Source organism: Crinia signifera, chromosome 8, assembly GCF_055691185.1.
Source record: "Crinia signifera chromosome 8, ASM5569118v1, whole genome shotgun sequence".
In the NCBI taxonomy this organism is placed as follows: Eukaryota; Metazoa; Chordata; class Amphibia; order Anura; family Myobatrachidae; genus Crinia; species Crinia signifera.
The window spans coordinates 152205715-152219376 of NC_139224.1; the positions used below are offsets into that span (position 1 = coordinate 152205715).

The 13662-nt window shown below is 46.4% G+C and overlaps 1 protein-coding gene across 4 annotated transcripts in view; it reads right to left on the bottom strand.

Moving 5' to 3' along the window:
* LOC146026608 (vitamin D3 hydroxylase-associated protein-like) overlaps positions 1–9149 on the bottom strand; it is a 125847-nt gene extending 116698 nt beyond the window's left edge. For 3 of the 4 annotated variants that reach the window (XR_014454496.1, XR_014454498.1, XM_083157420.1), the window contains exon 1: positions 6370–9149. Coding sequence is in view for 2 of the 4 variants with exons in the window: in XM_083157420.1 (XP_083013546.1) it covers positions 6370–6576 (207 nt within the window). In the remaining 2 variants the exon portion in view is untranslated. The remainder of the gene's footprint in view (positions 1–6369) is intronic. The other variant, XM_083157419.1, reaches the window with a different exon arrangement.
* Positions 9150–13662: the final 4513 nt, after the last annotated feature.

A 13662-nucleotide genomic window follows, 5' to 3' on the forward strand; every position in this document is an offset into this window, starting at 1 on the left:
TGGCATTAAACTGTAGTTGCCATTCTCTTGACCATTCCTCTAATCTACCTAGATCCGCAATCATTTGTTTTACCCCTCCTGGTGTGTCTACCCTGTTGCATACCTTTGTGTCATCTGCAAAAAGGCACATTTTACCCTCATTTTACCCACCCTTTTACCTCAAAATGTTGACATGGTAAAGGTCATCACATGTAGAGGTCATGAGCTTTTTAATTGTCCATGTTGACCTAGTGCATGCCAACCAATAGTGGTCGACTAATAGTGACTTCAATATGTCTACACATGTTCTGGAGCCCTACTACCTCTCATCAAGTTGAGGATCACTGTGTTCTACTGGTCAAAAAATTATTTTTATATATATATATATATATATATATATATATATATATGCTGGTGAGCCTGCACTCCAACACTTCAAAGTAGTGGCCCCGGTGCCTCCTCTAAGTAGCCTGGTGGCCACTATACAATGTACAGTCCTGCAAGCAGGGGTGGGGAGTGGCACTTGGTGGTCTTGTAGGCAATCAATACAGCTGTATTGATTGCCTACAAGACCACCGAGTGCCACTCCCCACCCCCGCTTACCGGACTGTACATTATATATATATATATATATAGAGACTGTCTGGCCCGGCACACCTCCTAAATGAGCAGTTGGCTGGGTGCCTTCACATAAGTAGTATACAACGAACAGTTTCCAGTGTGGCACTCCAAAACAATAAGACGGTAACTTCAGAAAGCTTCAACCATTTTATTTGGGAAGCTTAACAGCAACGTTTCAATGCCACGGCGGGCATTGTCATCAGGCTGAAGATATACAAAACAGGTACATACCTTTATAACACCCAGTGACACCGGCGCCAGAGCGGGAGCGATGCGCGTCCCGTTGGCGCATACCCGTGACGTCAGACGCAGCTGGCGTACAGGCGTACCAAGAAAGAGCGTGCTCACCATCACCAAGGGAACAGAATAAACAAAGAAGGGGGGTCACAGCTGTCATGCTGCTACAGACGCCTACTGCTACAGCTCCATCACTCGCTGTTATAGAGAAATACAGAAGAAAATACAAAATATAGATTAGACACAATGCACAAGAACATATACTATACTGCAATACAAATATATATATAAGTAGCGCAAATAGAGTAATTATAGTAGGGCAGAAATACCAGAATATTCATTGAGTCCGTATGGTGCTACAGTGCCCAGACGGATGATCCATCTAGCCTCACATTTCATAAGGGCAGACCCACGGTCACCCCCACGAAGTGTGGGGGGGATGTGATCAATCATCCTATATTTGATGGAGGTGGCACTGTGTTTATGGGTCACAAAGTGACGTGCTACCGGCTGGTCACTTTTACCAGACAGCAGGGCTTTCTTGATGGCGGATCTATGTCCAGCCATACGTTCTTTGAACGTACGCTCAGTTTTCCCAATGTAGGATAATCCACATGGGCAGATTATTTGATAAACCGTGTATTGGGAATTGCAAGAAAGGGTATGACGTATCTCCATTTTTTTGCCTGTTTGGGGGTGGTTAAATGAAGGTCCCGGGATCATGAATTGGCAGGTGGTACAAGTGCAGCGAATGCAGCCAAGCTTACGGGATTTGGGAGCAGTGGTATTGGGTGCAGCATCAGATTTCACTAATATATCTCTGATGTTTCTAGATCTTTTGTAGCTAGTGAGAAGTTTAGAATTCTGAATGCCAATGTCAGGGTCCGATTGAACCAGCGGCCAGTATTTGTGGGCGATACGATTTATGCTAGGGCTCATTTGGTGGTAAGTAGATACCCAGGGAATCACTTCCTGGGAAACAGGATTAGTAGTTTTCTCAACAAGCAAGTCCTCACGTTTAAGTTGCATGACCTTGTGTTTAGTGGACATCAGCTCATTAAGGGGGTACCCCCTGGCGACAAATTTGTCAGCCATACTGTCCATCTGCGCAGATGCCTCAACGGGATCAGACACTATGCGCTTCACACGGAGCATCTGTGAGTGTGGCAGACTTCTCACAGAGGCACGGGGGTGACAGCTAGAATATAGTAAAGCATTGTTACGGTCAGTCGGCTTAGTATAGAGGCAGGTGGTAATTTTCCCATCATTAAGTTTTATGAGCACATCTAGAAAATGGATTTGATGTTGATCAACAATATAGGTGAATTTTATAGGACTAGGGGATGCATTATGTGCATCGATGTACTCACAGAGTATCGATGGTGGCCCCTTCCAAAAGATTAAGAGGTCATCGATATATCGATGGAAGCAGATGATGTTAGATGTTATAGTGGGGTTGTTGAAAAAGAAATCCTGTTCAAAACTAAACATAAAAATGTTGGCGTATGAGGGAGCTACCGCCGCCCCCATAGCCACGCCCACTAGCTGTAGGTAAAATTTGGAATTGTACAGAAAAAAATTTTTTGTAAGTATAATATTCATGAGATCAACAACAAGACCAATATCAGGCCCCTCGTACGTATTGGAGTTACTTAGGAATGTCCGCAATGCAGACAGCCCATCTGAATGGGGGATCGTCGTGTATAATGAACATACATCGATAGTGAACATATAGATCGACTCATCAGGCAATATCAGACTATTTAAGGAACGTAACAGTGCTGTAGTATCTTGCAGATATCTAGGGTGGGCCCGTATGCTGGGCTGCAAGACACTGTCCAGATATACAGATAAAGGTTGCATCAAGGAGTCCCTGGCGGCCACAATTGGTCGACCAGGGGGGTCCACAAGCGTTTTGTGAATTTTAGGGGTACAGTAAAACAGAGGCACCAGAGGGTGACTGGGTAGAAGAGCTTGCTTCAATTTTTCCGTGATAAGTTCATTATCCAACGCTGAAACAAGGATAGTCTCAAGATCACGTTTGAAAACTGTGGTGGGATCATCAGCCAAACGTCGGTAGGTTTTGTCATCATTTAAATGTGTCATAACTTGCAGGTGGTATTTGTCAAGGTCCATAATGACAAGGGCCCCACCTTTGTCAGCGGGGCGAAATACCAGGGCATTATTTGAAGACAGGTCTTTAAGGGCATCCCGCTCTAATTTGCACAGGTTATTGCGGGGCGCACGAAATTCACGTGCAGACACTTGGGTATCATGATTTAGGACCCTAGAGAAGGTCTTAATAGATGGGTTAAAAGATTGTGGATCATAAGTAGAGCGGGGAAGAATTTTCCTGAGTTGTACAGGAAGAGGTTCTACTTGTGGCGTAGCTGCAGCTTGCAACTTAGGTGGCTGTGGTTTGTTAAAATGTTCCTTAAGTCTTAGTTGTCTGGTGAGTCGGTGATGTTCAATAGCCCAGTCAATTTTATTAAAGGACGTGGAGGGCACAAAGGATAGCCCTTTAGAGAGGACTTTAGATTCGATGTTGGACAGTTGGTATGAGGACAGGTTAATTACCGGGGTTACTTGCCCCTCGGTGGTTTCTTGGTTGTGCCTCCTCTGCCTCGCGTTTTGTCCGCCTCTTCGGGTGTATCCACGTGTCCGCCGGTGCGTGCCCGTGTGAGCACCGCTAAAGGGATCATCTTCTTAGGATTTCTGGATTTGCTACGGGAAGATTCGCCGCTGGAGGAGTTGAAATCGGTGGACGATTCGCGATCATTATCGCGCCTGTTGCGATTACGCCGAAAAAATGGTTTTCTCTCACCATTATTACGACTAGGGACTGTCCATTGGTAAACGCAATGTGTCTCGTAGTCCATATCGACTTTAGTGCGCTTATCTTTTTTGAAGCGGATGAGCTCACGCTTGTAAGTTTGCAATTGTGTATTAAGTTTCTCCAGCCATGCATTGGTGGTATCTTGCTCTAGGTTGGCTTTATGTATAGCTTCGAAAGCTGATATTTTGGCTTTGCAGATGTTAACTTCTTTATTGGAGAACTCAATTATAAGCAGCATAAAATCGAAGGCACATTTATTTGCGATTGCTACCCACCTCTGGCAAAATGCTGAATCATATTTGCCGATGGTGGGTGAGTTTTTTACCCTAAGTCCCCTAGGAATTTTTCTAGCCCGGTGGTGTTCACTTAGTGACAGGGCATGGTAATGATAGTCAATTTCACGTTTTTTCATTCTAAGAAGATCCCTATAGACTTCTTCCAAGGGAGTTGCTTCCATAAGGTCGTCCAATTGTCCTCCTTGACAGATCCTATCAGCTTCATCATCCGTATAGGTGTATGTCGCACCCAGGGTGTAGATCGGCCTGGTATAGCCGCTAGCACCCGCTGGTGGAGGTTCTTGTGATGCGGGGTCCATCATGCAATAATAATGGTGTACTTGCGATGTGCAGTATAGGCGGCTATATCAGTCAGGCAGCGTGATAATAGAAGACAGAATTTAAAAGGTGATAAAAAGCTACGTATAGATGAAATTAGCACTGAACTCAGTGCAGTAGTGTGGTGGATGCACGGAGGCAATCACACTTGTAGCTGAGTAAACAAAATCCGGGATCACCAGATGACAAGTTGAAATAGCTTGCGGGGGTGCCAGTAGCAGGGAACAACCAACGGTAGATCCCAATATGCAGAGACTGTCTGGCCCGGCACACCTCCTAAATGAGCAGTTGGCTGGGTGCCTTCACATAAGTAGTATACAACGAACAGTTTCCAGTGTGGCACTCCAAAACAATAAGACGGTAACTTCAGAAAGCTTCAACCATTTTATTTGGGAAGCTTAACAGCAACGTTTCAATGCCACGGCGGGCATTGTCATCAGGCTGAAGATATACAAAACAGGTACATACCTTTATAACACCCAGTGACACCGGCGCCAGAGCGGGAGCGATGCGCGTCCCGTTGGCGCATACCCGTGACGTCAGACGCAGCTGGCGTACAGGCGTACCAAGAAAGAGCGTGCTCACCATCACCAAGGGAACAGAATAAACAAAGAAGGGGGGTCACAGCTGTCATGCTGCTACAGACGCCTACTGCTACAGCTCCATCACTCGCTGTTATAGAGAAATACAGAAGAAAATACAAAATATAGATTAGACACAATGCACAAGAACATATACTATACTGCAATACAAATATATATATAAGTAGCGCAAATAGAGTAATTATAGTAGGGCAGAAATACCAGAATATTCATTGAGTCCGTATGGTGCTACAGTGCCCAGACGGATGATCCATCTAGCCTCACATTTCATAAGGGCAGACCCACGGTCACCCCCACGAAGTGTGGGGGGGATGTGATCAATCATCCTATATTTGATGGAGGTGGCACTGTGTTTATGGGTCACAAAGTGACGTGCTACCGGCTGGTCACTTTTACCAGACAGCAGGGCTTTCTTGATGGCGGATCTATGTCCAGCCATACGTTCTTTGAACGTACGCTCAGTTTTCCCAATGTAGGATAATCCACATGGGCAGATTATTCTGCCCATGTGGATTATCCTACATTGGGAAAACTGAGCGTACGTTCAAAGAACGTATGGCTGGACATAGATCCGCCATCAAGAAAGCCCTGCTGTCTGGTAAAAGTGACCAGCCGGTAGCACGTCACTTTGTGACCCATAAACACAGTGCCACCTCCATCAAATATAGGATGATTGATCACATCCCCCCCACACTTCGTGGGGGTGACCGTGGGTCTGCCCTTATGAAATGTGAGGCTAGATGGATCATCCGTCTGGGCACTGTAGCACCATACGGACTCAATGAATATTCTGGTATTTCTGCCCTACTATAATTACTCTATTTGCGCTACTTATATATATATTTGTATTGCAGTATAGTATATGTTCTTGTGCATTATGTCTAATCTATATTTTGTATTTTCTTCTGTATTTCTCTATAACAGCGAGTGATGGAGCTGTAGCAGTAGGCGTCTGTAGCAGCATGACAGCTGTGACCCCCCTTCTTTGTTTATTCTGTTCCCTTGGTGATGGTGAGCACGCTCTTTCTTGGTACGCCTGTACGCCAGCTGCGTCTGACGTCACGGGTATGCGCCAACGGGACGCGCATCGCTCCCGCTCTGGCGCCGGTGTCACTGGGTGTTATAAAGGTATGTACCTGTTTTGTATATCTTCAGCCTGATGACAATGCCCGCCGTGGCATTGAAACGTTGCTGTTAAGCTTCCCAAATAAAATGGTTGAAGCTTTCTGAAGTTACCGTCTTATTGTTTTGGAGTGCCACACTGGAAACTGTTCGTTATATATATATATATATATATATATATATATATATATATATATATATATATATATATATATATAAACACATTTTCTCTGAATCTTGAAAGTGGGTGGTTATGGGGGACTGTTTACCCTGCATGGACATTGTCGTGTTCACCACCCTCTGCCCTGGTGCAGGAAATAAGATAAATATAATAAATAGGAAACTTTGCTCAACTTACCCTGGTCTTATTCCGGAGCGTCATCTTCTCCATCATCTCCAGGGCGCTATCTCTCTGGGTTCTCGCTCTCTCTATTTTCATCTTGGTCCTTCTCTCGCTCATCCATCGTAAAACCAGGAAGGTCCCGACCAAGCCGAGAAGAAGAGTCACAAAGGTGAGATCGACTAAGAATTCTGGCAGCAGGTAGCAGAGTATCTTCAGGAGCATGGTGACTGCAGCCAGCCAGGTCCCCTCTCACTGAACGTCTGACATAGAACTGTCTGTACATAGCTCATACCAAGAAGCTGAGAAGACAGCACAAATATTGGCCTGGATCCCAGCACTGAGGGACATTACAGAGTCCAGCTTGTTAATATATTAGAAACGTAGTAGTTATTATTTTCCGATAGTTCTCAGTGGTACTAAGTAGCTCCTGAGTAGCTAGAATATTCTAACACTCCTTTCTAGAACCTATATCATCAGTAGAGACAGGATTATATGCATTTGCATATTTGCATATGCATTTGCATATTTTGCCCATTCTCACTGGTTATTGCATATTTTACCTAAAATCTAGTGATGGTGCATATTTTAGGCCCTGCCCCCTTTCCATGCGCGAGTCACAGCACTGCTTTGCCCTGCTGCTGCTGGCCAGGTAGTGGTAGAGTGTGCAGGCTGGGGCAATATGTTTGCAGTGTGAGGAACCTTGGATGTACGATATGTCTGACACTGCTCTAGGCTGCCAATCCATGCTGATAAAAGTCAGTCGGGCGGATGCCATTACGAAGCTCCTGAACCTTTGCCTGGCCCTGGCCTGGGACTTTACACCAAGAGACAGACTTCTGCAGCAGAAGAGGCGGGTGGAAGGTTTGTGACATCACACGGCGCGAAGGAAATGCCGTGTCACAGTGAGTATGCAGTGCAGGGAGGAAGCCTTCCACTGCGCCGCCCTCACACGCTATGCTGACATTTGATCCATCGGCTCTGGAGATGAGGGTCCGTGTAGTTGATGCAAGAAGAGCTTTGGACGATGCAGTCTGCTGTAGCAGCCAGGAAGAAAAAAGTCCTGTTTATAGCACTAGACATCTGCAGATGCTGTGGGCCTACTTTTGAGGTTTATTTGCAACTATTTTTATGCTGATTTTTAAATAAATAAGTTAAAAATTACTTTTTTTTATTATTTAACGTAGCATATTTTAACACTTTTCATGCATATTTTAAGTATTTTTCATGCATATTTGCATGCATATTTCAAGCTTTTTATGGTGCATATAATCCTGTCTCTAATCATCAGAATCGCCCATTCCACCTACAGTATTTGGAATTTTACCTGGTGTGGTTGCATTGAATGCAACAACAGCTTTGGCTGACGTGGTTGCATCCCATGCGACCGTGTCTACTGTACCAACCCCAGAAATTTTGTCTGCCTCCCTTTGTGGCAGTGATGAATTATTACCCCAAAATGGCATTCTGAAACACAAGTGCCAAAGCTTAAAGTTTGAAATTTTGTTCACAGAGTCAAACTGAGGTTCCCACTATTTCTGATCTCACCATTCAGAGTTACAGTGTGCCAGGCATCCCTAGGGATATTTAAAAATAATTTTAGCTTTTCATTCTCCTTAGTGCCATGGGTAGAAGACATACTGTACCAAATGCCTTAGGAACAATGTAGGTGTACTTTCCTGTGGATGTGAGCATTCTAATTGATGCAGTGTTAGTCGTCAAACTGCGGTTTCCATGGGCTCCCCGGCACCGTCTTGCCCCGCCAGCAGTGATGCACGTCTCCCTGCTAGCAGTGCTGCTGGCTCTTGGCATGTTATGCAACCAGGATGCCAGGTCGCTTCTGCATCCCTGGTTGCCTAGCTACAAAATTGCTAGTGCTGCTGCAACAGGGAACCTGTCTCTACTCCTGAGTTAATCACCTGTCTGCAGTTGCATCTCCTGTGATTGAAGGGGCTCTCCTTTAAATTCACTTCTGGCCGGTATCTTCCTGCTGGTGATTTTTTGCTTGTCATCGCACACTGCCTGCTCTCTGGTCCTGGTTCGGTTCCTTGGAAATATCTGTTGATACTCTGTCTGTCTGTTTCCTGCCTTGGAAAAACCTCTGCCATGTCTGTTTACTGGGTGAATAGCTGGCCTGCAATCTCCCAGCTCCTGCACATCTGAATAGCTTGCCTGCAATCTCCCAGCTCCTGCTCATCTCAATAGCTGGCTTGCGATCTTCCAGCTCCTGCACATGTGACTAGCTGGCCTGCATTCTCCAAACTCCTGCACATCTGAATAGCTGGCCTGCAATCTCCCAGCTCCTGCTCATCTCAATAGCTGGCCTGCAATCTCTCAACTCTTGCACATCTGAATAGCTGACCTGCAATATCCCAGCTCCTGCACATCTAAATAGCTGGCCTGCAATCTCCCCCTGCACATTTTTATAGCTGGATGCAATCTCCCAGCTCCTGCACATGTTTATAGCTGGATACAATCTCCCAGCTCCTGCACATCTGAATAGCTGGCCTGCAATCTCCCAACTGGTGCAACACCATAATTGCTGGCCTGCACTCTTCTAGCTTCTGCAATCCTGAACAGCTGAGCTCCATTCTACCAGCTCTTGGTACATCCGCAGGCCATTCCTGTTCCCTGTTATTACTGTGTAGCCTCTGCCAATCTCAGTGATCAGGTGACCCAGGGAGAGGGCTGCAACCTGCACATCGTGGGATGCAAAGCCAGTATTTAATTGCAGGTTCCCTGGTGGTAGACTCTGCGCCTCTGTTCTGGTGTAAGCCAACTACTTGATCTTGTCTTTAGTACACCTGTACCCACACAGTAGTCTAACATGCAGATGCATATTCACCATAAAATGAATATATGAAGGAACAATATAGTGTGATGTCATAGGGAAATGTACAGTACATGCACCTTCAAACCTTCTGTAAGGAAGGCTAAGGTGTGAATAGCGTAATTTAATAAATCAGGCGCACTATCTTTAGACTTCTTATACACTATATGGACAAAAGTGATGGAACACTGACAGCAAATAGATCAACGACCTCAGCACTATGAAGGTTCACCACGTGCAGTGCTCTTCTTGGCCAACTGTCCACAAGTTCCTGGAAAACAGTACAGCGACCAACTGTGACACTGAAGGAGTTGGCCTAGAATGCACTTGTCAGTCCAATCCATCACAGGGATTCTTAGTGGTGTTAATATCTGAACTCTGACCTGGCCGGGCCATCCAGGTTCCCGAATTTTCTGTAAAACCAACTGAAACAGCCTCAAAGCATCCAATCACTTTTGTTTGCATAATGTAGTATTTAATTTGACTTTAGTTCTCTTCAAAGCAGAGGGTTAAGTCCAAAAAGTCTGCACCAATTAAAATGTGGTTACCTCCTGTTTTTATGACAAAACACAGAAGTTGCAGACCACATCACCTGAAATATACATGGTACCAGGACTCTACCTATGTAACAGACACACTAGCATGCACAGCCTTCAGGAAGACCTCAAACAGGTTGTTTCCGTAATCCCAATGTGTGCGATCCAACACTGAACACTATCACCTATCTGATATGGGGCATAGGGTTGGACTGGCTCATAGGGGTAGAGGGGAACCCCTGGTGGACCCTACACTGATGGGGTCTATTTGGTAGTTACATCTTTTGCTCTGTTTGAGCTTTTATACAGTATGATTTATTTTCCATTGCTCTTTTGTAAAGTGTTTTATTGCTTTTGTATTGCGCTCATTTTATATTGCTCAAATTTGGAGCTCATTTGCATAATGCATTGTATTGTTTTATGTGTATTGCTCTCTAGTTGAGCGCATGTGTACTATACCACTGTGCTTTTTTCAACTTTGTTTTGTAGTCAATAAATTATTTTTTATGTACCTATTCTCACCTTAGAGACTTATGCATACCTCTCAACTGTCCCGACTACAGCGAGACAGTCACGCTAATTGGAGACTGTCCCGCTGTCCCACTCAGGGGTGGCTGTGTCTAGGGGGCAGCTGGAGATCTCTGCTGGTGGATCACTGAAGAGATGGGGTGCCGGACGGGGTCCCGATAGTTGGGATCCTGACTGCCAAAACACTAACAGCCGCGTTCTCGAAGGCCACCCGCTATTCTCCCTCGTGGGGGTCCACCAACCCATAGAGGGAAAATAGAATAGGTGGCGAGCTTAGCGAGCCACCACTCCCATAGCGTGGCGAGCGCAGCGAGCCCGCAAGGGGCTAAGTTGCGCTCACCATGCTGTCTGAGTCTGGGCAGTCGGGATCCTGAAGTCGGGCTAATGACTGTCGGGATCCCGACTGTCGGACCCCTGTACCACACCTGAAGAGATGCCATGCAGATCACTTCAGTGCAGGGAGGGAGCCAGGGGCTGCACAGCTGCTTGGGGAACGATGGCCAACCCCCCAAAATGGTGAAAACAGGGGTTGCGGCGCTAGGTCACCAAGACCACACCCCGTAGCTCCACCCTCAAAACCTCAATAGTATAGAAATAAGATGAAACTCCAAAGAGAAGAATAGCTCAAATACTTGTTTTTACAACATTGGAAAAAACATCAACTTACACCTTCTTGGCTTAGGCTGCTACAGGTGTGGCAACAGTTATTATATCACAAGTCAATTTATCATGTTGAATTGTTGAGTTTTGTGTATTAATCAAACATAACTCATTCTCAATGTAATACCCTTTTATTAACTGTTATTTACAAAGTGAATAAAATGTAAAATAAACACATTGGCCAGGCCAGAAGTTCATTTATTACAGGATTCTAAAGGTGCGTATCCGCGGTACGATTTATGTTCCGTATGATATTGTATACGATTTCCCAGGAAAGTCCCAGTGGTCAAAAGTATAAGATTTGTGCTTAAAATAACGTACAATGTGCATAAGATATCATATATGATATGACATCACAGCTGTACTACACTATATCTTACCGTGGGTACGCACCTTAAGAGCATAGGAGAGAGGTTTGACAATCGCTGGGGATTATTGACCGCACTAAGCGGTAGTTTTTCAATGCCGCAATGAACCGCAGAATATCGGCACGCCGCAGCTGTATCTATATACCAAATTATGTTCCAGTGTACACCTAGTATAACATTTTGTAGGCAGATACCGTAGCAATTATACACAGAATAAAGGGCCTGATTCAGACCTGTACACATTTATTAAAGATCGGCAACTCCATTTCCTTTGTTTCTGTAACGGAGGTTTCCAATTCATCTGACGTGCCGCCCGTCGCATTGCTGGTGCTGCACCAAAGCCAATTACCGTTATGGTTTCACATTTCACTTATGCCCCTTTCAGACCGCACTTTTAAAACGGTAAATTGCCGTTTTTTTACCGTTTTAAAACGGTAATGTGTGCGGTCTGAAAGGTCCAGTCCCACTTAACCGGTTAGAAAATGCCGTTTTTTCTAACCGGTTAAAATGCAGGGTCCTACCCGTTTCTGAACCGGTATTTTAGCGCAAAAATCGGCTCAGAAACGGTATTTAGGACCCAGCCAATGAGCTGGGTCCTAAATTCAGCACAGTGAATACTTAATGAGCGCTCATTAAGTATTCACAGCACTGGAGCCCCCCCCCGCGCGTGTCGACACCCCCGCGCGCGTGTCGACGCCCCCCGCGCGTGTCGACGGCCCCCCGCGCGTGTCGGCGCCCCCCCCCGTGTCGACTTACCCCGTGCCGGTATCTCCGTTGTGGTTCCCGGCACTGCAGCTCAGTATGCTCGGAAAGCACTTATGAAAAAAGTGTCTTTCAGAAAATGGCTGCCCCCCATACGGAAGACAGTTTTTTTAAACAGGGTTTCCTATGGGGCAGCCATTTTCTGGAAGACACTTTTTTCATAAGTGCTTTCCGAGCATACTGAGCTGCAGTCCACAACGGAGGTACCGGCACGGGGTAAGTCGACACGTGGAGGGGGGCGCCGACACGCGGGGTGGGGTGGAGGGGGCGTCGACACGCGCGGGGGGCGTCGACATGCGCGGGGGCGTCGACATGCGCGGGGGGGCGTCGACATGCTCTCGGTCGACACGCGAGGGGGGGGGGGGGGGCTGCACGGAGGGGAGGGCTGAAGGCTGCACTGGCTTTGACCCTGTATTTGGAAAGTTTCCAAAAACGGGTCTGCCAGTGTCAAAAAATCGGCACTTAAACGGTAATATACCGTTTAAGTGCTGCGGTGTGAAAGGGGTTTTATCTGGCAGACCCGTTTTTGGAAACGTTTCCAAATACAGGGTCAAAGCCAGTTATGCGGTCTGAAAGCAGCATTAATGGCTGATTCAGACCGGGTTGCCTCTAATGGTGGGGGTCCGCCCATGTGCAAACCCCCCGCAGCGTACGGCTGTCGGCGAGATTGTTGCTCGCCAGGGCGTTTGCACTGCGATTGGCAGTCAGCGTTTCATGGGCTGATTTTTCCTTTATGTGGCATAGCGAGGGGATCCAGCAGGCGGGGTGGGCGTTCATATGCTGGGGCGGCATTAACCTGCTCTCTAGGCTCCCAATATACAAAGCCTTGCAGGTCTGAATCGGGCACTTAGTACACTAGGCTGTATTCTCTTCTCTCCATGGGGGAGGGGAATGACTGCTGAATGACATTGGTCAGTTGAGGTCAATCTGCTGTGTGCACTTCTAGGGAACGGTGTTGTATATGTCACCAAAAGGAGCCCATCCCTGCAAGGTTCTCTGCGGGGGATTTTGCACATGACCAGCCAGCCAGTCCCCACCGGTGGGGAACCCACTGACCTGCCAGCAGTAGGCTATGTAGCCCATAGGCTACAATGGGCTACCACCATTTTCAGATGCCAGTAGCTGTGGGGGCCAATATCGGTAAATCTGGCATCGCATCCCCCGTAGAAACCTAAGGGGGGTGCGACTGTGTGCAGCAATGGAGGGATCTTCCATCTTACATTCGGGGGATATATAATATTTGGGACTGCCCGCAAATATATGATAAATGGGGCCCATGGTGACTGAAATATGGGAACACAGAGCAGTGTGCATGGACATAGACTGGAATAGACAGAACAATATGGAGGAACTCAAGCCCCCCATACACTACTGTGTATTCTCCCCTGAGAGGTCACAGCCAATCCCCCTTGAGCAGGACCGCATGCGATCCCAGCACAGGGCTGCACATCTGATTGGACCATATGCAAAACACTTGTGATTCAGTCGGAATCGGGTGAAAAGTGGCCGAATTGGACAAGTGTACGGCCAGCGAATGGGGGAAATTTACTAAGATGAGAGTTATATTGAAAATAGGATGTTGCCCATAGCAACCTATTAGATTCTACATCTTTTTTATTTATTTAGC